General features: G+C 36.2%; 1 protein-coding gene across 9 annotated transcripts in view; it reads left to right on the top strand.

The window, feature by feature from the left end:
* Positions 1-25,215, top strand: part of VPS13B (vacuolar protein sorting 13 homolog B) — a 489,796-nt gene that overhangs the window by 262,459 nt on the left and 202,122 nt on the right. For all 9 annotated transcript variants that reach the window (XM_072852126.1, XM_072852122.1, XM_072852127.1 and 6 more), the window contains 5 exons: positions 2,643-2,849; positions 17,482-17,653; positions 18,718-18,832; positions 20,971-21,112; positions 22,914-23,322. In XM_072852126.1, coding sequence (XP_072708227.1) covers positions 2,643-2,849; positions 17,482-17,653; positions 18,718-18,832; positions 20,971-21,112; positions 22,914-23,322 — 1,045 coding nt within the window. The remainder of the gene's footprint in view (positions 1-2,642; positions 2,850-17,481; positions 17,654-18,717; positions 18,833-20,970; positions 21,113-22,913; positions 23,323-25,215) is intronic.

Raw genomic sequence — 25,215 nt, 5'->3', positions numbered from 1 at the left:
CACAGTAGAGTAACTATGAAATTTGATTCTTTGGAATGACGGGCTGTATTTTGTCTATAGATGACAGCCTTAAAGTAGGTGATACTTAGTGAATTTGTTAAATGGTAGCAAAGGTGAAGTATTTTACTATATGCCTATGAAGATTTGATATGAAACCATGTTCTGATGGTTGTATCCCTTTAAAGTCAATAGATACTTCCAGTGTGCAAAATTGCCAGGATATTGCCTTTTATTGTAGTTTTAAATTTTGTAGTATTGTGTTATTTTTAAAGTATAAAATGCTGTAACATACTGAACATTACAGATTTTGCCAAGTAGTCAGTGGGGTCTTACTGAGTTATGTGTGGTTTTGCTGGGGAGGGGGTGGAAGCAGTGAGAGAGGAAACTTTTCTTAACAAACACTGGCAGAGTTATTCCTATTTTTGTCATACCATTTTTCTTCTCTTGAATAGAGTGTACTAAAAATAATTATTATATATTAACTGTTATGCTTAAAAATACTCATAAAGGAGAGAAGCCTTACACTTACATTAGCTTTTCTAATATAATCAGAAATGGATTTTCAAAGTATTAAGACTACTCACTTGAAAAAGTGCAACCAACAAGAGAAGTAGAAACAGTCCATTTTAATTATTAACAACCAATGGAATAAAATTAGGTGTATTAAAAATAATCAAAGACATAACTTCAGCTCTTTATCTGAAGTTTTTAAATTTTATTTACATGTAGACGCGTGCCGCCTTTTTTTTTTAATGAGGCTTTGTTGTGAGGCTTTTTGGTATTTTCTACTTTTTAACATATCTCCATGAAGATCATCTCCCTCTAATCAAAATGTGCCTTTTTTCTTGGTGGACTTGTTGTTTTGTCTCTGGTTTCAGAGCAGGGTGGAGTATTAGGGTCATACTACTTGGCTGTCTGGTTGCTGGCAATGTTCAGAGAAATGGCTACTGCTGTCTGAAAAGCCACTGTTTCAGAGTGGCTGCAAAGATTCTAGCCTGAGCAATTTTTAAAAAATCTCCCTGATAACATAAGTAATTATTTGCTTTAATGATTATGACTGTTGCAACCCCAAAAACATTTAAACTTTTCATTGTTGGATTAGCTGATGACAAACCTCTTTACCTTGTGTATGAGCATGTATGTAAACACAGAAGTTGCATCATTCCTTCTTTTGTGTTATTTTGTGCCTTTATGAACAGTAGCATAATTAAATTTCTGAAAGCCCTGCTTTATTAAGACACGTATAGCTTAAATTATCCTTTGGTTTTCTTGACCAAAAAATACTTTGAGGGAGGGGTGGTTGCAAACATGTATGATTTGGATATGTGCCTGTATCATATTAATTTTCTAGAGACTCTTGCCAGCAAAGTGTCAACACCAGTTAATGTTATATTACTCAATCAATCAGATGGACATTATTAGTTGATCTTCCTGTGTCACATGGAAAAGACTCAGGAAAACTTAGAAATTTGTAATTAGTAGTTTAAAGGCTGCCAGTGCATATCAGAGTGCTACAGACACAAAATATTTTAAAGCATAACTAAAAGAACTTTTTGCCACAGCCTGAGTTATTGTTTGTTTGTAGATTGCTCTGTATATGAAGACCAAAAAAGTGCTGAGAAGTTTATGTCCTTTAAGGAAAAATTCTGTCAAGAGTATATGACCTGCTCAGTGTAAGCCTTGAAACTTCAAAAGAAAATCCAAGATGAATTAAGAAGGTTTTTATAAAATTCCAACACTTCACCTCTTAAGAAAGAACTGTAGCATGTACTTTGAAACTTCATCACACACTCTCATGCACAAAATCAAGTACTGTTTTATATCAAATGTAGATTGACAACAGTGTTTTTCTGCATCTGTTCTGCCCACATAAGAAGCCAGCTTCATAGGGTAGATATGTCCTGAGGCTTAAAGTTCTTATAAATATGAGAATTTCCATTTTTTATAATGGCAAGTTGGGTATGGTATCCAGCTGTGGATCTGCTTATATATTGTTTGCAGTTTTCTCTGAGCTTGTTTTATACAGTATATTGCAGTATGTTGTCATACAAATTCCATGATTAATGCTTATTTACAAAAACTTGTGTAAATATCTTAGAACTGAGTCAAACAATGTACAAGTTAAACAGTGTGTTTCTGAATACTGGAATGACATATGCCAGGAGACTATTGAGTTTGATAGTGGATATTCTTCCTAAAACATAGAACAGCTTCATATGCTGTGTGGGATCATTATTTTAATACCATTTAAATGACTAATTTTTGCATCGTTAGTATTTCATAAAGTTTGTGTGTTTGCCTTTTTCTAGAGGCAGTATCTATACATGTGAAACATACCATAAATTACCTTTGTTTAATTGTTAAACTGGTATTAGTAGAAGTTTCACAAGACCATGTTATTGGTTATGTTTTTATGGGCTACGTACTATATGTTTAGATAAAGCACAGATGATTTTTATCAAAATCACTATACTGTAACTGATGTTAATTATTTTAATTGCAATGTAGTTGCTTATCAGAACATTATAAATGGTGAGAAGGTCACTTCTGCTACATTCTAAGTCTCAGTGGAGGACTTTGATGATTTTCCTTCACCTCATTAAGGAAAGCTTCATCCTAAAAAAGGATTTTTTTTCTTTTAGGTGCAGCTTCTGTATGAACTGGCTGAGATCACAAGTAAAGTTTTGAATAAAATTCAGAGGAAAGGAATTCTATATCAATCTTCTGTCTATACTGAAACCATGACAGGACCTGCTCCTCCTAGCTCTCCGGTTAAAAGTAGTGTTGGTACTGCTCCACCAGATACCAGTACATACAGCCCATCTGCTGACGTTGGGACCACTACAGAGGTAGGCTTTCTTAAAAAAAAAGTCATGTGAGTTCTGAGTTACAAGGTGTGGTGCGCAGTCAAGTAAGAATCAGAAGGATCAGAAAGAGCAGTATTGTCCCTATGGAAAGTAGCTTTGCCCCGATAAACTAATTAAGAATACCTCTTTACTCAGTTTAGTGGAACAAGAGGAAGGAGGGGAAAAAAAAATACATACCTGTATTGCTCCTATGTTTATTATTTGTCTGGATTGTTTTTCTTTGAAGTGAATGCATATTGACTCTTGTCAGAACATTACGGTTAGTGTTTTCAGGTCAAGAAGCATAAGGCGTTTTTCAAGTCTAGAATTATTAGAATAGTAACTGGTGTTTTGGAAGTACCTGTGATACCTGTGCTGCTTGCGAGTCATTCCAAGTAGCTTCAGCTTCAGCCTTCAGCAGAAGCCAGTCACTACGATGTCTGAGTCAGTGGAGAGCTGCTGTGTGTAGACTGTATTGGCAACTAGGAGAGGTACAGGGGCGGTGAAAGCTCCCAAGACTGGCATTGCAGGTCACCCAGCTGCATGCTCACCCCAGGTCCATCCAGCCATTGTTACCCTCCATCTATGAACTACTTCTGGAGCTCAGTTCTTTCCCCTTTCCCAGCTGTCCCATGTCTCAGGAGTGCTTTTGTTCAGTCACATGAGGATTTGGGTATGCAGCTTGAAATATAAGAAAGATTGGACACTTGGTTTTATGTATTTCTGCTTCCTTAATTTACAGGACTGCGTAAGTGCCTGGAGCAATCTGGTACCTGATTGTAATCTCTGTGTGTGCCTAAGACTGTAAAATATTATTTTGAGGCACGGGAAGGAGTTCTGCTTCTCTGCCATACTGAGGAAAGAAGGCTAATTCTTTTATCAGCATGAATACAGTGTTAAACTTCATCCATGAGTATCATTAGCTATGAGTCACCAGGTAGCTGATAAAGTAGAATGGGTGGTCACAGGAGGCTGCGCAACTGAGTAGGCGTAGTATTTGTGATTTACTTAGTGCCCCCGTCGCGCTTACTAGTTAGAATAATGAGTTGGCCTTGTTTGTGCTGCAGGAGAGAGACAAAAATGTGTAAGATGAGTTGAAGGTATATCAGTGGTATATCATACGTATGCAATGCTTCATTCTTAACATAAAGCTATTAGAATGCAGGGAGACTGGGTTTCATTCTCGGGACAAACACAGCAATTTTGGAGGCATCTTGTAGAACAGTTCTGGAACACAGGCAAATACACAGCAGTTTGAATGCTGAGTGCAATTACACATTCAACAACATTTGGCCAGGATTGCTTTAACCCTATGTATGGTTTGTATTAATTCTCGGGTTTGGAGAAAATGAAACGGTGATTGCTAGTGCTTACTTTTTATATGCATCACACACACATGGAGGTAACTGTCATTAAAAGGTGTTTGAGCTAGAGTTTCAGCTCTTAAGTTGTTTCGCTAAAATGTTTCTAGATTATTTGAAAAGCCTTGGTTTTGGTGTATTTCTATGTATGTGTGATCTCAATTGTGAAAAACTTTGCCATGGATACAGAATTGAAGGTAAGCAATAACAGTAAGAAAACAATATGGTCACAAAAATAGTATTTTTTCACCTACTCACATCAAATCCCTTTCTCATTAAAATCAGAAACCACTAGCTTTATAAATAACAATTTGTTTTTGACCCTCTATATAGACAGCAGTATTTGGAGTACATGCTGTACTTGGAGCATTACTTGAAACTGATTCAGTGATTGTTTTAATCCATATGTTAACAAGATTATTTTGGTAATATGGGTCCAAGTTCAGCATCATATCCTACCCCTTTGCAAAATGTTGTTCATCATTTGTTTAATTTTCTTCCTATTCTCAACAAATGTTATGCACTAGCTAAATAAATTTTCTCCTGATCTAAATGAAATTTGGTGAATTAGCCAACAAACGACCATGTTAGAATTTGTGTTCAGCCTTTTCCACTCTGAAGCTAAGACCAAAATTTCAATCTTGTTAGAATAGAAACTTCTATTAAAACACATGGCATTAATATTGGATTTTTTTTCACAATAGAGGACTTGGAGTTGACATAGCACTTTACAACTGAGATTTGAAAACTGCTTTGTAAGGAATTGTCCTTGGGCAGGATAAATACATTTAAAAATTGACCATGCTCTGAGGGTATTATTAAAGATATGTGAGAGGAAAGAAAGATACAAACAGGAGACATTTTTTGCGTGAAGCCATAGTTCATATGACTGAAAGACTGAGGAACAGAGCTCCTGTCCATCATCTCCATTCAGAGCTCTCAGCCCAAGGTGTTCTGTCTGTGGCTGGGGTAGGAAGGCAGTCCAGGAGAAAGAGCCAGCACGAGGGATAAGCGCACAGATAGAAAAGCATACTGAGGCAGGTGTCATTTGTTTAATGGAGACAGTGAGGTGGGGGAACGTATACATAGCCAGATATTAGAGATTGTAAGAAGTTCTTTGTCAGAAATTGAAAATGAGAATTGGAAGGCTAATTTTTATATTGCTAGGGAAATATTCACAGAGTTGTTCAAGTAGGAGGGTAATATTTTTGGCTCAGCAGCTGAGGAAAATCTTGTTCCATTTCTGATTAACTGGGTGGGAATATTAGGTGTATTGAGGTGATGAAAATCAAAACAGTATGTAGGGTGTACAAGGGTTTTAATTAACAGTAAAAAAAGAGAAAGGCGAAGGTTTTGAATTACTGTGGTTGAAAAAAAGACTTAGACTCTTTGTCATGGGAAGTCAAGCCAGAGTTTAGATTCCTATAAGACTAGTATCTACAAAAGTGCTGTATTTGAGTTTGTGGGTACTATTCATTTTTATGAGTTTGTGCATCAATGTTTATACTTGAAGACCACCTTTGATACTGGTCTTGTGATTTCTTGAAAAAAGTTAGTCCTGTAAGGTGAAAAAGAATGGATAGCCACTGGAGGATTCATTTAAATGATTTGCTTGTTATGGGACGTAACATCAAAGGTTGTCCTGACCTAGTGCTTTCTTGTATTTAAAGACTGAGGTTTAAAACAAAACAAACCTCAAAAAAATCAATTATCCCTTCACTCTTAGGACTAATTTTATGTCAAGCTACCGGTTGGAGTGAGGTGAATCACCCAGCAGGATGATCAAGTTAATGCGTTCTAGATGATGTAAACAACATTTTCCAAACAGATTTTTATTAAGCCATAGGGAAAATGATCTTAAGCACTCTACCACCATTTTAAATCAATGTAGTCATCGCTTTACCTGGATTTTTTTCTTTTTTTATCTTTTGCTGGCCATCAGTAAAAATAAATCTCAAAGTGTTTTGAAGCTATACAATGAACTTTTGCAGATCATCACATGTGAAGTAGCTAAGAACACTGTTACTGAGACTATGCACAGTCCTGTTGTCTGTGAGTTGTGTAGTACTGTTCGGGGTGGGAAAGGGAAAGAGGTAGGAGAATCATACTTGGCCAACCAGTGAGAAATAATAAGAGTAACCATATTTTCTTCTCACATTTCTAATAGACTATTTTAGACAATATAAATTAAATAATTTGTAACATAATGGTTGGCAGTATCTCCATAACACATTCTCTTCTGTGGTTGGTGGCTGTCTCTGAACTTATTCAACATATTTTCTAGTATCAAAGCACAAGTTAGGTTTTCATTATAATGACATGGTTGCTGTCCTGTTCTTTGAGGTAAGGATTGTTGAGAATTTAAAAATACAGGTATTGAAAAAATCAGCTAAGGAATGTTCTCCCTCATTTTTTTTCACTAGTGAAAGCTGTTTCTCCTTTGAGAGTAGTTAATCACTTAGTTTCCCTGTTTCCTTTTGCTAACTTAATTACTATCACCGTACCTAGCTGTAGATAGTGTGATCATGAAATTGTGCTTCTCCTTTATTTGAAGAGGGTAGGATGTGAAGATGAGAGAGAGAATCTGGTCACTTCTGCTGTCTCCAGCTGCTACTTTGAACCTAACTACTTCAGTCTGCTGAGTGCCTCAGTTATAGTCGGGATAATATAGACTTTATTTGAAGAAAAATAACCTCCTTAGTATGTTCAGATATGCGCAGAACACCGTTGTAGATGCAGGGGTGCATCTGAGTGGCATCTGTACAGAGAGCTGTATCGCTATTCCTCTACCCCAAAAGCAGGCAAAGTAAGTTGACAGGCCTTGTAGACAAGAAATGTAGACAGATTTTTTTTTTTAATTGTTTTGTCTTCTGTGAAGTACAGCGGCTAGTTCTACCTGTCAAATTGCCTAATGGGCTGCAGATGTCAGTCTGTTATACCATGCTATTTTCAATGAGGCCAAGTTTTTCTTCTGGGCCTGGTGTGAAGACGTAGTCCTCCACAGTCTATCCAAGTATGGATCATTGTATATAACATCTATCTTAGACGTAAGACTTTTTATGTGGAAACCCTGTTTGTTCACAAGAACCTAACTAGTGAAATCCAAACAAGTATTTTAAAAGCCAATTGCATTGTCTTGCACCAAAGTACAGCTGAGGGCTGAATATTTTTCCAGGTGCCTTCTTTAGAAGTAATTTTAATTTCAAAAAATGTGGAAGCGGAGCAGGGGATGTCAGAGTAACCTAATCCTTGTCAGCTTCATATGTTGTGGTATTCTTCAAGTACTCTTCAGAGACTGGTATAGAAAATCTGAGCCATGGGCAGGGATTGGTGGTGTTTGGAGACAGGAAGGCAAAAGTTATCTTTGATACCTCACAGAAATGGTCATTGTAGGGACTGGGATGTCAGGAAAGTTAACCAGCTAAGCAGAAGTGATACTGCATGGAAGCAGAGGCTGACTGAAAAAGGCATGCTTTCAGTCAGCGGTAGAGGGGAAAGGGAAGGGGGAAGCGGCTTTGGGGGAGGCAGCTGAGAAGACTGGAGCAGCATTCCACTGTTTTCCTGGGTCTGATTTATCCCTGTCTGTGGTTTTGCTGCTGGTTGGAACTGGACTGCTCCTTTCCCTTCCCACAGAGTCTGAATTCCATCAAGGGAGCAATAAAAGCAGATGAGGCAGTTACAGTGCAGGCCAGGAGACCTAACACCAACAAAACCTTACTTGATTGCTGTCTTGATACTGACAGGTCTGAAAACAACTTGCAAATACTTGGAGAAATAGAAAAATACTTTTTTTTTAATCTCTTTAAATACTGTGTACTTAACGTCTTTGCATTCTCTAAAATGCTAGTATTGATTATTGATTAGATGCATATTTTGGTCTTTGGAAATTTGAAAGTACTTAATATTGGCCTAATGCTACTTGCAAAGAAGTCAGTGGGAGCAAAACTAGGTCCGTGTTGTTTGATTTGGAAAGTACCATCCTGTATTTGTAAATCGTTTTCAGACTATTGTAACAGTAATGTTTTTAATGAAAGAAATGGAGGAGGTAATATATACAAAAATAGAGTGCATCAGCCACAATTTCACCTTGCAGCTATATATTTTATAGTCATTGCTGAAAAGCAGCAATGAAGTATATAGAGTAATTAAACAATAATATGTGTTTCTACAGATTTGACTTAGGTTTTCCAGAAGTTTGTGTTTTATCAGAGTCTGTATTTTGCTTATATGTTCCTATATTTTTAAATCTTGAAATCTGGAAGTCTGTCGAACAAAATATTTTGCTGCAATAGGTACGGGTTTTTTAAGTTTAGAGATTTTACAGTTAATGTGTTATTTTGTTCTGTGGGAGACATGATTATTTTTAAAGCTTCTTTCAGCTGCAACGGGCTTGCTATAAATGAATCGGAAGAAAGCAAACTCTCACAACTGTTTATATTAAACAGCAAAAGAAGTAATTTGTTTATGTGATCTGTGAATGATTTATATTTTAAGCTGTGTGTAATTCTTTTCATGCTGACAAGTTGAAAGTGAGCACCACAGTCCTATGTGGATAAAGCTACCTAGCTTACTGAATTTTCATCTGGGTGGTGGTAAGACAGGGAAACACGAGTGAGAGGCTTAAGTGCTGGAGGGCTGGAAACAGTTAATCATTTTTACCATCCCTCCTTTGGAACAGCAAAAGCAAAGGTAGTAGGGACTACAACAGGCCACTTGTTACTGTTTACTTAAGTACAAACAGTGGTAGAAGTGTTTAGTCCTTGGGGAAACTCAGTGATTGAGCAAGAACGCAGAAGTTATTTTGATAAGGCATAGCAGTAGTGTGGCCAAACTGTGATCATCCCTGAGCTTTAGGCAGGCCAAGGATGAAGGCCTCATATGTTTGGATCTTCCTGATGAACAAAGATAAATTCTGCTAAGAAAATAAACTCGGTATATTGGTCAATTTGCAACAATTGGTGAAAGAATTAAATTGTATATTTTAGGACTTGGCATGAGAAGTTGTGGGAAAATAGTTCAGGGTTTCTGACTCTGGCTTGATTTTTCTGTAGATCTGGAAGCAGAGCAGAAAATTACTGCATAAATGTATTTAACAATACAGCGCTGGGTGCTGAAAATCCAAAATGAAAATTGAAACTGCATGAGAAGCAAGAGCACAGTCTGTCTTCTCACTTCAGTTTCTTAGTTTTTTCACTACAAAAAATTTCTAAGAATTTGAGCTCATTTAAAAAAAAAAAAAAGTCAGCTACTGCAGACCATCAGCTTTTTAGTCCCTCTGACTCTGCCCAATGGTTCTGGTTACAGTACCATTAACAGAAGGCTAAGAAGAAATGCAGTCTCTTCATTTTTCGCCTCCCAAAGGACAGCCATACAGCAATGTCTGCCTTCAGAGAAGCATCTGCAGTTCTTCTGCCACTGAGAAAGAGAATGGGCCAATTCAACTGTTTATGTATGTTTGAATGGCAGAAAAAATGTAGATAGTATGTTCACATTGAACTGTGGAAGTAGGGGTTGGACAGAGCCACTAACCCAGTAACCTCTGACAGGGACATAGTGTTGAGCAGCTGGGGATGTCTGTTGATAAGCTCTGCAGCTGGCATAGCTGCAAACAGAAGAGGTTATCACTGAAAGCCTAAGCTTAATGCAGTTTTAGCTATACTGTCAAGCTAGCTAGTCCAAGCGGTAGTACACACAAGTGACCTGGAATACCAGATGGGAAAACAGTAACCTGAGTACAGAATTGGAGTGCAAAGCTAAGCACAAGTGAGTGGAGGCCCTGGTTAGGATCTGCGGGCCCTGTGGTAGAACAAGTTCCAAAACCCTGGCAATTGCAGGTCCAGGTGTCTGACCCCCAACTTACTCTGCCTCTGGCTATGTCCAGAGGTTCACAATTCCTTTATTACTGATAACATTGGTTTACATCGACATCATCCATTTGACTCCTAGAAATTCAAGGACTGGCTTTCTTTTTCAGGTTCACTTCCAGAAATACAAGCATGCGTAGGCCTTAATTCTGCATTGACTAAATGAAGTTTTGTTCCACAGCTACGCAATTGTGTGCTACATAATTTGAATAGGATTTAATAAAGCCACCTCACATGCTACAGAAATTAAAGTGTGAGAAACATCTGCAAATCAGACAAGCATAAGCACAAACAACATTGGAATGATGCCAGCAAAAGCTTAGCTCCAGCAATAGTAATGGAAACTGCAAGCACCTTGGCTTCTTTTCCTCACCTGTGTATTTTTTGGTTACAGCTTATCAGATATATGGCCTACTGCATTATGCATTTAGAAAAGGAGGAAGCAGTTTCTAATGACACATCTGGGCCTGTACCTGTAACTCTGTTTTTTTGTAAACTTCATAGATATAATAGGCTTGGAAGTTGGTAGGGGCCACATTCCCTAAAATTCAGGGTTTGCTGCTGTTAAATTTGATTGCACAGTCCTGGGTCAATTTGCTTTTTATATATGTCTGGGCTTATGCTAGATAAATGCAGTTCTTCAGGAATCTCACAAGTACTGTTATAAGTAACCTTGTGCCAAAATTATCAACTGGATGATTTTCTGAGAGTACATAATTTAATATCTTCAGAAAAATAAGCTTAAAGAAAAGTGTGGGAAAATGATAACCTCAGTTTTCTACACAACAAAGTTATCTATATACTCAAACCACTAAACAAAAACAGCTCTCTGAAAAAAAAGTCAACAAAATGCATGAATCATCTGAACACATTAAATAATGAAAATAAAAGAACCCAATTATAAAATTCAAAACTTGCCATGGTGGCAGTACGTATTTGCTGTTAACTGTACCCCATTAAGTTTTATTTACTATTGTTTTCTTCTTTTTTAACTATTATAAATGTAGAGACCTGCCAAAACTTTAGAACAAAGTTGACTTTCATACAAAAAGCATTTTGGAACACGTCCAGTGGGAGAGTGAAGGGTGTGTATGGAGGGCAGGGAGGAGAATGTCTCTCATTCCCACCCCCTCCATCACAGTTTCTAAGTTACAGTTTGGTAAATTAAGTGTGCCTACAGTATGTAAAGAACTTAAAAAATGCTGCAACACCAAAAGAAAGAAGAAGAAAAAACCAAAATGCTTTTTATAGAACGAAAATAATAGAGAGCAACAAATCAGTCCACAGAACGTCAACATTGGCTTGAACTTTGACTTGAACTGTAAACAAACATAGTCTCAGGTTTAAATAAGTATTGTTTCTCTCTTTCCTTAACCTTTAATTGGCTCCCGTTTCTTGATACCCTGTGAAATCCATCTGAGGATCTCAGCGAGGGGAAATTGTCCTTGGCTGTCTCCTTCCTTCAGAGCCAACCTGCTGAAGGGATCCCCCTGTTCCAAAGTACTGTTTACTCCAATGTCTCTAGAGCATGTGAGGTTTGATGAGAACAGTCATCCCAGAAGCATCATCTTTTAGGGGTATCATTCAAAGGCAAATTAGGAAGGTGTGGGAAGTTATTGGAAGGCAGAGTGTCAAAGAACTGTTTGGATGAGTTATATGAAAGAAACAAGAAGAAGAAAGGAGTTTATCAGCAGAAATTGAAAGGCTCAGAACTGATGCCATCCTGATGGTATGAAATTGCAAGTCATGAAATAGGATGAGGCTTCTCTAATGTCAGAATGAGGACTTTGCAAATAAAGACTTATTAAGAAGGGATTCTCAAAGTATTGTGTTCTTTCCAGCTCTGGAAGGATACATTTTTGCTTCTGCTTTTTATAGCTTTACAAGTAGGCTGTTGGAGAGTAGACGGTTGGAGGGGAGGCCAGCTAGTGTTTGAAGAGGGACAGGGATAGTCAGAGGATGGCAAAATGGCTGGGTGATTGTTGCATCCTGGCTTATGCCACTGTCCTATCAATGGAGCCTGCCATCTCAGGAGAAGCAAAAGGACTAACATTGGTTAGTACTGGAGAACTGGCTGCTTACCTCTACACCCTTTGAGATGCTGGGGGATTTCCAGGCCTGACACTCTCCAAGGCTGTTTCCCAATTTTCATTCCTTCCCCATACTTTTCCATTCCAAGGACAGGTGCTGGCATCCTTGAAGAAACAAAACTGAGTTTTGCTTATAGTGCTGAAAAGATACCTACTTCTGTGTTGCTGTCAGTCCTGTCTACAATTAAGTGGCAGAGAGAGAGTAGAGTTCTGGCTTGATTTATTAGTTATTTATTAATGGAGAGAGTAGAGTTCTCTGTGAAGACAGTAGGAAATATCTTGCAAAGGCGTGGTTAGTAAACAGTACTCAGAGATAGGAGTCTTTGGACAAAAAGGTCTGGCAAGAGGCAGGAAGGATTTTTCTGGGGAAGCAAATAGGAAATATGAGTCACAGTTTGGCAGAAAGGAGTTAACCTCTGCCCTGAATGTGTTACTTAACAGGTTCTACCACCCCTATATTTTTTCATCTTGTTGGGTGCCACGTGTCCACTGTATCACACTTGCTTTGGAGTTGGATGCCTCTTAGTGAAATGAGCTATCTGAGGTTTCTCCAATTAGAAGTCCTACTGTGGTAGACATTAAATATTATTAGAAACACAGCAGGCGACAGGCCCTGCTACGTTTAATGTCTAGATTTGCAGACAATGTAAGAGAAAAATGGAAGGAGGAGTAAACAAATTATAAAAGCAAGAGGGTCATGTTAAGTCCATGGCTTGGAGAGGCATTTCAGGTGGTTTTGTGTAAGGAAGTTTGCTCAATGAGAACACAATGGAGAAGAAATGCTCAAAAGAGAAAGGACAGGGAGGGAAGCAGGAAGGGAGAGAAGGCATAGTGTATGGCTGAAGATTAAAAAAAAAAAAAAAAAAAGTAGCCTTCAGTAGGTCCGTTCTCCCATGTCATTTATAAGCCAGTTATTACTGATTTAAACACACTGACAACTTGGTGACAGTTAAGAACCTTTCAGGGAAGAAAGGATTCTAAAGGAAAGAAGGTGTTAAAAATTGGTGGATAAAATGGTATAGGGAAGTTTCCCTCTGGGAGGTCTGTTTGAAGGGAACTGGATGAATCTCCTTCTCCTTTAACTCTGGTTGTCTGCTTGTTCTCTTCTATGCTCAGTTACCAGCTCTCTCACCAATGGACTTGTCCATTCATCCCTTGTTTCTGTAACTTGTCTTCTGTAAGTACATTCAGAATCTTCTTTCCCAAATTCATTTCCTTAACTCCCATTATTACAGCTCCCTGCTCCATCCACCACACATGCAAATAGATATATACATACACAGACAAGTGTTCTTTCTCTCTTTCTGATTAATCTTGCTCAGATGCTTCTGGTCCTTGTCCAGCTACTCCAGAACAGTCTGTACATGTCTATCTCATATAGACAGAGCAGTGTTTCTCTTGTCTTAGTTTCTGGGCTACTTGCACTTCTGCCTTTATGGACTCCATGAGGACCACACATTTAATTGATACGCCTCTAAGTACTGCTTTTTTTACAGAGCAAGAACTTCGTTCAGACCAAGGCATACGTGTTAGTTTTCTTTAGTTTGTTTCTGCAGGTCTTTGGTACCTCCAGCTCTGTGTTTGTTCACTCATTCATTTATATTCTCTTTCCCTCTCTCTCAATCTGACCATTAATAAGTGATCAAGCATTTTATAGCAGACATCTAGAAGATTTATGTAGAATAAAGACATCACAGACAAAACCCATCATAGGACAATGAATATATAATATGCATTCCTATTTATTACCATATTTGCCTTTTCATATTTAAGATGCTGGCATAAATTGCACCTTTTCAGAGGTTAGTACTGTCAATATTACATTATTTTCTTACCCTTTTGTTAGTTCTCTTGAAGGTAAGCTACTTGTTTTTCCTATGGGTTGAAACTCTCCATTTTCTGTCTTTCATGCCCTGTGGTCTCATTCCTACATTGCATTCGCAAATCCAATGAGTAATATCTTTTTTTAGTCTGACTTGTACACTGTCACCTAATGCCATATCCATGGTTCTCTGACACATTATGACTAATATTTAAGGAAATATTCCCAATTATAACAGCACTTGCTTTCTGTACGCTAATGAAACACTTCTCATAGAGAATGTTTTCTTCATCATGAACTCTTTTGCAAAAAACAGGCTTTTTTTTTATTTGCTGTTCACCAGCCACTGATGATTAGTAATGATAGCACTGATCTCTAATCCTAGAGATTTACAAAGTCGAACTACTTAATTTTTAGAAACAGCAGTTTTAATTCAACTGCCAGGGTATCTTTTTTTCTGTGATGCTTTTTTTTTTAACAGATTTCTTTAATACAGTCAACACAGTTTTGTACATAGACAGTTTTACACATACCTGAATTAGGTACTAGCTAGTTAGATTCATAATGAAAAGACACCATTAGATGGATTAATAGTCTTGAACAATGGTAAAGTTAGAATTGGACTCATATTTCTTTGTTTTCCTCTTCACAAATGCTATCTGAAGAGCAAAAGCCCACTGTCATTTGGATGACATTTCATAAAGCAAAATCTAATTTCTCAGTCCGTAAAACACATGTTGCAGTTTGTTTCTAAATCTAGCAACAATGATATTTTAAAAAATGGCACAAGCTTATAATTTATATACGATGTTATGGAAATAACACTGATTTTTCTTAAAACTTAGTTGATGAGAATAGGATATTTCTTTTCTTTGAGTTGTGTAATTTCACCACAGAATGAGCATTACAGTGCTATATACTATCTCCCTCCATTAGTACTTAGCCTGAAGGTTTGTCTTGAGCTATGGCCTGTTTTTTTTCCTTTAATTTGTTTTAAAAAGTGAGATGAGGACATTGAAACATATATATACTCCACTAAGAAACCTCATATTAATAGCAGCTAACTTTCTGCACCTCTGGAGTCTAACGGTTTTTCAAAAGATGCTCACCTGTGGCTCTACACGTAGTCTGTTCAGAGCTGTAAGCAATAATGCCTTATATAATAAATATAAAAATAAATAGAAATATACCTGTTTTCTTTCGTGCGTTTTGATTAATGCAAAGCCACCATCACCATAGACAATTGAAGGTGAATTGAATCTTAACTGTCATTTCAGCACTTCATATTATGTCTGTTGAACTGGTCCAGATCTTGTAGTCTCATGTTTAGGTATTATTTTCCTGTAACATATGCTAGTTAGTCGCACAAGCTCTCCCTTCCTCATATGAATGAATATCTGGAGTGGTAAGTTCTCTACGTCAGCTATTGACAACATAGATGGTTTCTTATCAACTGTAGGAGGTATCACTGGGTTTTTCAAGGGTAAAGGTTACTGCACACAGATAAAGTGATAAAATAACCTTGCTGTTTCTGTCTGTGTCCTCTAAGAGTTTTGCTGGGACAAAAAAAAGAAAAAAAAAAAGGTTAATTTGAGTGACACAGAGCTGAAAGCGTGAAACAGAAGCTGTGTTTCAGTGAAAAAGAAAGTCGCAGAGGTAATCATATTCTTCATTATGCAATAAATTCAAAAAGCGCTATGTCATCTGCTCCATTTGGTGTATATCAAATAGCCCAAAGTCATAATGGATTGTGTGCAAAGCTTTTGTAAGATTTTGACCTACCTTCTTGTCTTCTCATACGGTTAGGTTTGTGATAAGAGAACATGTATACATGACAGAATTCCTGTAATTAAACTGTAGGCCTGTGTTGACTGAAAATTGGATTTATCAACATAAATGCTTCCATAGGAGCTATGTCATTGGGTTTGGGATGAGTTCTACCCGTCCAGAAAACAGGTGGCTAACAGAACTTCCATACTCACATTCTCCAGTCTTGGACTAAAGAATGAGTCAAGTTCTGTCAGGTTTTAAATTTTGCTACTGAAAGTAAGTTTTTTGGGACATTTGAAGCTGAAGTGAGTGCATTGTCATTTCTTGCCTGACAGGTTAAAATGGATTCAGTCAAACTGCAATGCTTTCTGTGTAGGTCTGATTCCAGGGTGTCTTCCAAATAGATCATCTCAGCTAGTCATTAGATAAATCTCAAAATTCCCAAACGTCTTGTTCATCATAATTTATAATTGCTAATCCCCAAAACTTCATTAAAAGTTAAGACTTTGGGTGTTTATTGGCCTGTAAATCTTAGAAACAACTTGATCTTAATGATCGAAGTGACAATACCCTGTTCCTTTAATTTTGTGCTTGAATAATGAAGAAAACTTGCAACAGTTGGTGGAGTTGCACGTGAAGATGCTGGTGGCTTTTTAGTGGCTTCTGGTTGACATTAGTGACCTATGTGTCCATTGCATTCAGTTTAATAGGCTGTAAATACTAGGAGCTGATGAGGGATTATATGTTTGCATCTTTTCTTTCCTATTTGGAGGCAGTAAGTTCCAGCAAAGGAGCAGGGTGAAGTCCTATGGCTGGTAAATACTTTAGTTGTGCCACAAGAATTATCAGAACATACCTGCAGGGCTCTGATAAGGCCTCGTAAACAGGATTTTCAGTATAGCTTTCATTTGTCATGTTATTTTCCTAAAAACATGTGTCATCTTTGTTGAGCCCTTAATGTTTTAGGGAGTGAACAGAGATTATTGATGGCACAGAAGTTTCTACAAGCTCATTTGTCAACATATCGTATTTTTAAGTGAACAGAGATTATTGATGGCACAGAAGTTTCTACAAGCTCATTTGTCAACATATCATATTTTTAAGAGTATCACAAGTGACAATCACCTTTTTTAAATAACAGAAATATTTTAAAAGTGACAACTAAAAAGCTTCCAGTTCTTACAAAAAGCTATTATTTTGTGAAATCTTTCTCCCAAGCAGTTACAGGGAAGGACATAGAAGAAGGGGAAAAAAAAACCAAACCCAGTGTATATGTAGTATAGAAGTGTTATGGCCATACTGGGTGGCTCTTCATTTGGCAACTCCAACTTTCTTTCTTTAACTTTCAGATATATACAAGCCTGCTTATCCCTGTTCCCATCGCATCTCAAACTATTCCTATCAGCCTGTTTTTTTTCATTTATGATAGTATTTCATTAGTGTAGAGTTAATGAGGAAAGCTCGCTATGCCAAGTGGAACTGAGTCATGGAACCTTACAGTTTTACCATGTAATCTTTGCCAAAGTCCATTATCTCTACCTAAGAAAAGGGGAATATATTCTGTTTTATTTTTTTCCTGATGTTAAAAAATGGCTTAATTCAAGTATTGTATCTGTGAGTCTGTATTTATATAATTTGGGCATCCACATCAGTCTAGACAGAAAGAAAAAGAGGAGCAGTGAAAAGCAATACTTTTTTTTTCCCTCAGCTATTACATCTGTTTCATAGGGCGATTCCCTTCATGGTGGTGATGATTCTCCGTTCTCAGACTCCATTACATTGGAACAAACAACAAGTAATATTGGAGTCTCAAGTGGTCGTGTCAGCCTATGGATGCAGTGGATGTTGCCAAAAATTACTATAAAATTGTTTGCTCCTGATCCTAGAAATAATGGCACAGGTATTCAACATTTTTTCCCCTAATATACTATTTTAAATTCCATATGTTATTTTACAGCACAGTATTAGCTATTCAGAGCATTTATTGACAATATTAAACACTGTTATGCAGAAATAATGGGTTGGATCTATATTTTAAACTCGAGTGACAAGCTGTAGTTAGGTTAGTGCATGTAATCAGAATTCGGTATTGTTCTTTGGCATAAACGTGCCCCTCCATGTGGAAAGTTGATTATATTAAATCGGAAATAAGTTGGTTGTTTTACTTAATGGAGTGCTGCATTTATTGCCTTGGAAGCAATCATGTTTCATTTTGATATGAGTTAGTAGTATGTTTTGTGTATGTCCATGTATAGACATGTAGTTTTGTATTGATAATTTCAGATTTAAATTTAACATAATCATCATAGTATAATCCTTAAAGTCATGGGAAGTTTAATATGGAGTTCAACATAGAAGTTTTGACTTCTGTGTTGAAAAGAGCAACATGTGTGGTACACAGCTTTTCTCTTTTCTTTGAGATTAGTGTTGGATTATCATCTGGACAGTAATTGTTTGAAAGGAACTCTGATTCTATAAATGTACTGCAGGACTTCAAATATTTTTTTGTTAGGAAACACTGCTGCTTAGCAATTAACATTATTATTCATAGAAATGTGAAAAAATAAGGAGACATGATTAAAGCTAATTTTCAAAGAGATATACTTCAACCTTTGATTTTAAAAAACTAATTACATGAAAGAAAGAAATCTCAAGTATTGTTAGAGTAAATATCTTGGCAAATATTTTTTTACATTTTTTTCAGGAATTATACTGTGAACACCTGAACTAAACCCCCCATATATGTGTCTCTACACATTTGTATAAAAAGGTTTGGATTCGAGGATTTTTTTCTGGTGCCTGTCTGTGTGACACTTGAATCAAAAAGTGTTTTATGAAAAAACTCTGAGTAGAAGTAGCATCATCCTATTTACAAATTGTGGTGTCTCAGCTATATTTCTTGCTTAAAAATTTGCAAGTTTCAGATTAATAACTAATAATTTTTATTTTCTTTGACTATTGCAGAAGTTTGTGTTGTCAGTGAATTAGAAGATCTCAGTGCCTCAGTGGATATGCAGGATGTCTATACCAAAATCAAATGTAAAATAGAAAGCTTCAATATTGACCATTACAGAAACAGGTAATTTCTGGGAGTTATTCTGCTTTACGTTCAGGCTGAAAGAAGGCAGCAGATGGTTTTTTTTTTCTTAATTCTTAACTTGAATTTAAGGTAATTGTTCAATTTTATTGAAATTATTTTAACCTTTTAAGTAATAAAAATCAGAATTACATTTTCTCAGAATTATATCTGATTCCAAAGAAATACATAGAAATCATTACAAATCAGAGCATTTTTTCAAACTTACTGCTCTGTTGGTCCATTAGACAAAAACAATTAATTTTAGCTGAACTTTTGAATGGGAAATTCCTTAAACATTGCTTCATGATGTGTTAACAACTGCCAATATTTAATGATTTATGGTACCATACTCTTAGATATTAAAAAGAAGTTTCTGAAAAATTGAGCTGTTTCTTTTGCTGTGGCTTAGCAACACTGTAATGCAGGGAACTAAGCTGATTATTTGTGTCTGTGTGACACAGCATAGTGTTATGCAGACACGCCTGAGTAAAATTTCAGTAATTAATGTCAACCAGTATATCATCAACATTATGTACATTTAGGGTAGGTGGTTAGGTCTACTATATGCCTTGCAACTTTAGCAAGTCTTGTTAGTTGAATAGTTTGCTGCACCAATGTGACTGCGTTCATTTGGCACCCAGATGCATGTTTCTGTAGAGATTGCATGTGCCACCTTCTCGCTCGTATTGGCCATGAACACACTAGTCTTGACAAAATAAGAGAGATCCTGTGTGGTCTTTGATCAACTGGGTTAGTGTTTGCCATTACAGATCAACAGATTCCATTATGGGAGACAGAAATTAAGAGAAAATAGAATACTTGTTTTGTTACTCCCTGAGAGGAAAAAAATAATAATAGTTAAAAGCTTCAGAACACTTTTTGGCATTGAAAATGACTAAAATACTTAGGAGCACAAGTCATTTTGACTTAGGGGCCAATGTCTGCAAGGTCTTATTGGACACTTATTGTTCCCTATGTACAATAAGAAGGAGATTTAGTATCAACTTAGCGAAGTTACCAACACTTCTGAGACTTTTTCTGAGCAGCTGTCTGAAAAAAAAAAAATTTGTATTCCTATTCTTTTGCCTGTTACAAATGCAGTTATTGTTTGTACATATTGTAACATTTGATAATCAAAATTTGTACTTTTATTTTCTTAAAATCTTCTAAAATCAAGTCATGATGCTTTAAAATGCTTTGGCATCCCAGTAGCTAGGTGCTCTTAAGAAGCTTCTTTGTCCACAGATTCTATGGAAAGGTTGAGAGAAGGTACTTCACTCCCAGGAGCCTAATGCTCCATTAGAAATGTTTTCAATTTCAGGGTTTTCTTGTTTGCTAAAGTTATATTGAAGCTTTTTTTTTTTAAAAAAAAGTTATTCCACTTGACAAAATTGTTACTGTTCTCATTTATATTTCATAATCTCTTCAGAGTGCCTTTCTGTATTGTTAAATCTCTGTGGACTAAACCCAAAAGCAGAGAATAGATAAGGTGAACATTCTGTCTTCCAGGCCAGGGGGAGACTGGCAGTCAGGAAATTTTGAAGGAATATTTCTGCAATGCAGAGAAAAGCTTTTGGTGAGATTTCTTTAGTAAACTAAGGTGCTTACCTGAATAATTCTTCTTAAGCAACATAGTTTTCTTTATTCTTATATATGTTAAAAGGAATGATTACAAGAACTTTAGTACAAAGCGTATTTTAATACTTAATATCTAATTTTTTCTAAATAATACTATGATTTTGTAACATATATGAGTACAGCTTTTCGTTCACAGTTTCTTGGGTCTTGTAATCATTCTCCTCATTCTAGTAAAGTTATCTGCTGAAAATCCAGGGGTAAGTCCCTTTTCTGTATGCAAGATTTTACTATAATTTTATTCTCATGTGTCTTGACCTCTTGCTATGGGTTGTCCTTTGACATAAAATTTTACGAAGTTTTTTTTTTCTTACCAGTTTTTGCTTGATCTGATTGAATTTCAGCTTTTTAGGAAAAGGTATAGCATAGGCTTTATCTTGCAGTTACATAGAACCATGCAAGTTTAGTGTAATTTCTTTTTGCTTATAGCAATTCATTTGTTTTTTCCTTTTTTTCCCCTCTCTCTGTCTTCTCCTCTTCCATGCCTCGTTCATTACCTCAAGCCTTGGGGAAGATTCTTGGTCTCTGGGGCATTATGGAGGTGTGTTCCTTTCCTGTACAGACAAGCTGAACAGACGTACCTTGTTGGTTCGACCCATCAGCAAGCAGGACCCTTTCAGTAATTTCTCTGGCTTCTTTCCCTCTGTAAGAATCTTTTTAAAAATTTTTACTACAGAACTTCCACTAATAAATGCCAGTTGGCATAAAAAAAAAAAATCTCAAATGGCTTTAGTTTCTCGTCATCTAATATTTTTTTGTATTGAATATATTTATTGCTTATATTGATTACATTAGTTGTGTTATTTCCCTCTTATCCTTTCCATTCTTATCCTTTCCATCCTCTTATCCATTTAGTAGATATGGGAATGAGGGTTGATGGTTCACAATCTGGTACGTAACAGCAGTCCACTGAAGTCAGTGGGATTCATTTATGCTAAAAGTGAGCACATGCAGTAATGTTTGGAGACCAAATATGTAAAAGCCAGTACTGAATGTTGCATTTTGTTCATGTAATTCTGATATCTACTTAGGGATTTAAGTACTTTGTATTACTGGAGTATACCTTTATTCAACCTCTTAAAATTAATTCTTATGATAATGCAACAATTAACAATTTCATATTTGAGTCTTTGTTTTGAATGTTTGCAACATTACTTGCTGATTTAGAATATCTCAGTGTGAGATATTTAACCCCTTTTTTTCTTGCCTGTTTATCCTTCAAAGACTATATGTTATGACATTGGGCTCTTTATCTTCACAAATGTATGGCTGTATAGAATCTTTTTATGTTAGTGGAAGTTCTGTGTGGTCTAATTTATTTTCATCGTGAATATTGATTGGTAATATTTTATTCTGTTTGTTTCAGTTCTTATAGGAAATTAACTTACTCATTTGTTTTAGTTCACTTAATCATAAAAGCTTCCAGTTTTTCAGCATTTAAGCTATATATCCTGTTTATTTAAGAGATGTTGTTATTCTGTTAACAAGGTTTGAATTCCATTAAATTGTTTTTAATCAAATTTAAGATGCTGAAACAAGCAACTACTTGCAAAATGTAGTTGCTTTCATTTGTGCTCACGTGATTAAAGCTAATATTTAAACAAAGTTATAGAATTCTATCAAAATGTTTATTACACTGTTAAAATAATGGTTTTCCTAGTTATTATTTTTACATTTTTCACTCACTAACAATGCATGACTGAAAGACTTTCAAAGATAATATGAAAACTGTACTATACATCTTCTGGGAGCTAAGCATCTAATTGTTATCTTTATCAAGGAAACCTATTCTTCTAAGTGAAGGAATCTGCTATTTCTAAAGTACAGGGCAGTGTATCTTTATTTAAGTGATGTGCTTTAGCACGTGGTATAGCTATTCTCCTTAAATACTCAGAGCTGATGAGGGCAAAACCAGCTCAATTCTCAGAGTATTTGGTTGACTATGGGTGGTTTATACACCCATGTTTAGATGGAGTGAAGCTATCTCAGCACCCAAGTGTTATTTTAGCACCTATGGTATTGCAAATACAGAAGGAACAATGCAAGGGAGTAAGATCTACTTCTAAAATGTCTGAAGTGAATGAGAAATCAAAATATACAACTGTGTGAAAAATTACCAGTAAATGTTTGGTAAATCTAGACTCTTGAATATATGGGGGTTTTTGGCTGATTGGATTTGAATTTCATACAACAAATAATCAGAAAAGAAAAAAATGTTCAGCAATTCATAGTTTTAGCTGACACAATGCAGTGAAGTGTGGACACACTGTGGACAAATTGTCCATTCAAAAAAATGAAAGAAATTTTTTCTACTGTTCAGAGATAGTGGAAAGCTAATAGAAAATATAGAACCCTAAACATCCTAACTAACAGAGAATATGGCAGTTGATGGATGTTATATGTGTACATTTTTGCAGCAGCCTTTTTTTTTTTTCCCTTGAAACAGACAACTGCAAAACTTTTAGATGGCTCACACCAACAGCATGGATTTCTTTCTCTCACTTATACCAAAGCTGTGACAAAAAATGTCCGGCACAAACTGATATCAAGAAATGAACGAAGAACATTCCATAAGCTATCAGAAGGTCACACTGATGGCTCTCCTCACTTTCTTCATGAGATCCTTCTTTCTGCTCAGGCCTTTGATGTGGTCCTGTGTTTTCCGTTGCTTAATGCAATTGCAAGCATTTTTCAAGCCAGGTTGCCAAGGAGTCAAAAGGAGAAAAGAAAATCACCAGGCCAACCTATGAGAACTCATGCTCTAACTTCCCGCAACTTGCCTCTGATTTATATCAACACTGGTGTAATAAGAGTCTTCTTTCCTAAAAATGAGGAAGATCGTCATACTGCAGAAGGTACAGTATTTTATGTTAGAGATTTTTTGCTGTTCAGTATTGTAGACAAATACTCTAACTTAGTTAAATTGCTGACCATTGTTAAGGCCTTCAGTTTTAAGGGTCAGAGTTAGGAAACATCTAGCATTCATGCTACTTCTCTGCAGATTTGCCAAAAAGTGTTTTTTAGGTATTTATTTGATCTTTGCTTTCCCAGTACTATAGTTTTTGGATTTAAAATGTGATTATAAAAAAAAAAATGGTCAGGAATTGTGGAAAGAGAACTTAACTCAATTCTGCAGTCATGATTCTTGTGTCAGCTCTCATTATGCTGACACCAGTTCAGTCTACCATAAATGCCTCTTCCAGCGATGGAGAGTAAGCAGGGAGCCTTAGCTCTTGTGGAAATTGGCACCTAGAAAACCATGCAATAGTGAAGCAGGTAGATATCCCAGTTAAGTTTGGAGAAAGTTATTAAAATGTACGTGGTGATTGATGCCCAACAGATGATACAGTTTATAATTTATTTAGTAAGTCTTAGTTGAAGCTATACAGGCTCCCTTATGTAAGAGGCTTTCAAGTGTTTGCAGAGGTGTGGGTGGTGTAAGCTGTTCTTTCAAACAACGGTAAGTAGACATTTGATCTATGGATAATACTTTATTTCTGTAAGAAATTGTTTTCCCTTCATACATAAAATATATTTACATCCCTATTACAATATTTAACATCAGCATCTCTTTATTTATATATAAAATTACACCTTGTAACAGTTAGTGGGAATGCGATCACTTCCATTACCAACAATTCTTCTAGAGATTTAAGAAAAAAAAAAGGAAAAAAAGTGTTTTACTGGTATCATGATATGTTTATATAAGTCCTATAGGTATGGGGGTTTTTTACCGTTATGTACGATAGCACACAATATAATCCTAAGAGTATTAGTCTTTAGATTTTTCTCATAACCTAATCACAAGAAGTGCAGACAGTGAGAATTTACACAGATCTTATTTTTGCCAGCATCCTCTACAATTTTCCAACTGGGAATGCTGAAAACACAGGAAGATAAAATTAGACTGGCTGTGTTGGCAAGAAAGAATTATGATTCTGGTTGGAAGGGAGTTCTAGGGCATGCTGTCAAGGGAATCTTTTTTAAAAAGTATGTTTTTGTAGCTTTGTAGCTGTATACTTCATTAAAAAGAAGTTATAAAAAACTTTGTCTTGTTGCTATCCCTTGCTTGAAAACGCATGCAAAGAACAGAATGGCCGTGGTTAAGCATGGATGTAGAAAGAAAAACTATGTATGCTTTTAAAGAATAATGCTAGAGATTATCTTTACTAAATTAATAAGAAAGCTAGCTAACCTCTTCCACTGGAAAATTCTGAAATATCAGTCACTATGAAAATCACTACCATTCTCCTTTCATTTCTTCTTTCACCGCAGATTTTCCCAAACTCTTGTCTGTTTCTGAATGTGAAATAAATCACTTCTCTCTTCTACTGCTTATTGTCTTCAAGAACAATAGAAATTAGAAACAATAATAAGAAGTAAGAGTTGAATATGACCCATGTTACTGGTGCGCTAGGTCAGAAAAGTGTTATATATTGTGGAGAGATGCCCCCATAAGACCTCATTCATCATTTATTGATTGAGAGATTTTTAATCCCTTAAGGTTTGCGTGTTTCAAGTTGTGATCACTGCAGTAACAGTAGAAAAACAATGACCTCAGTGTCTCTTCTAGTCAATCATCTGCTGTTCACACCTTGGACCTAGTGATAGCTACCAAAACTATCCTCCCCCAAAAAAACACATGTAATTGTGACTTCATGTATAGAGTTTAAAAAAAAAAAAAGCGTATCTGTTCTTTATTTGTGCAGTCCAAAACCAAACTTGCACAATGAACTGTGGTATACAAA

Source organism: Ciconia boyciana, chromosome 2 (genome assembly GCF_034638445.1).
Source record: "Ciconia boyciana chromosome 2, ASM3463844v1, whole genome shotgun sequence".
Taxonomy (NCBI): Eukaryota; Metazoa; Chordata; class Aves; order Ciconiiformes; family Ciconiidae; genus Ciconia; species Ciconia boyciana.
Note: the sequence above shows the minus strand (reverse complement) of the source record. Positions and strands in the feature narration are given on the sequence as shown.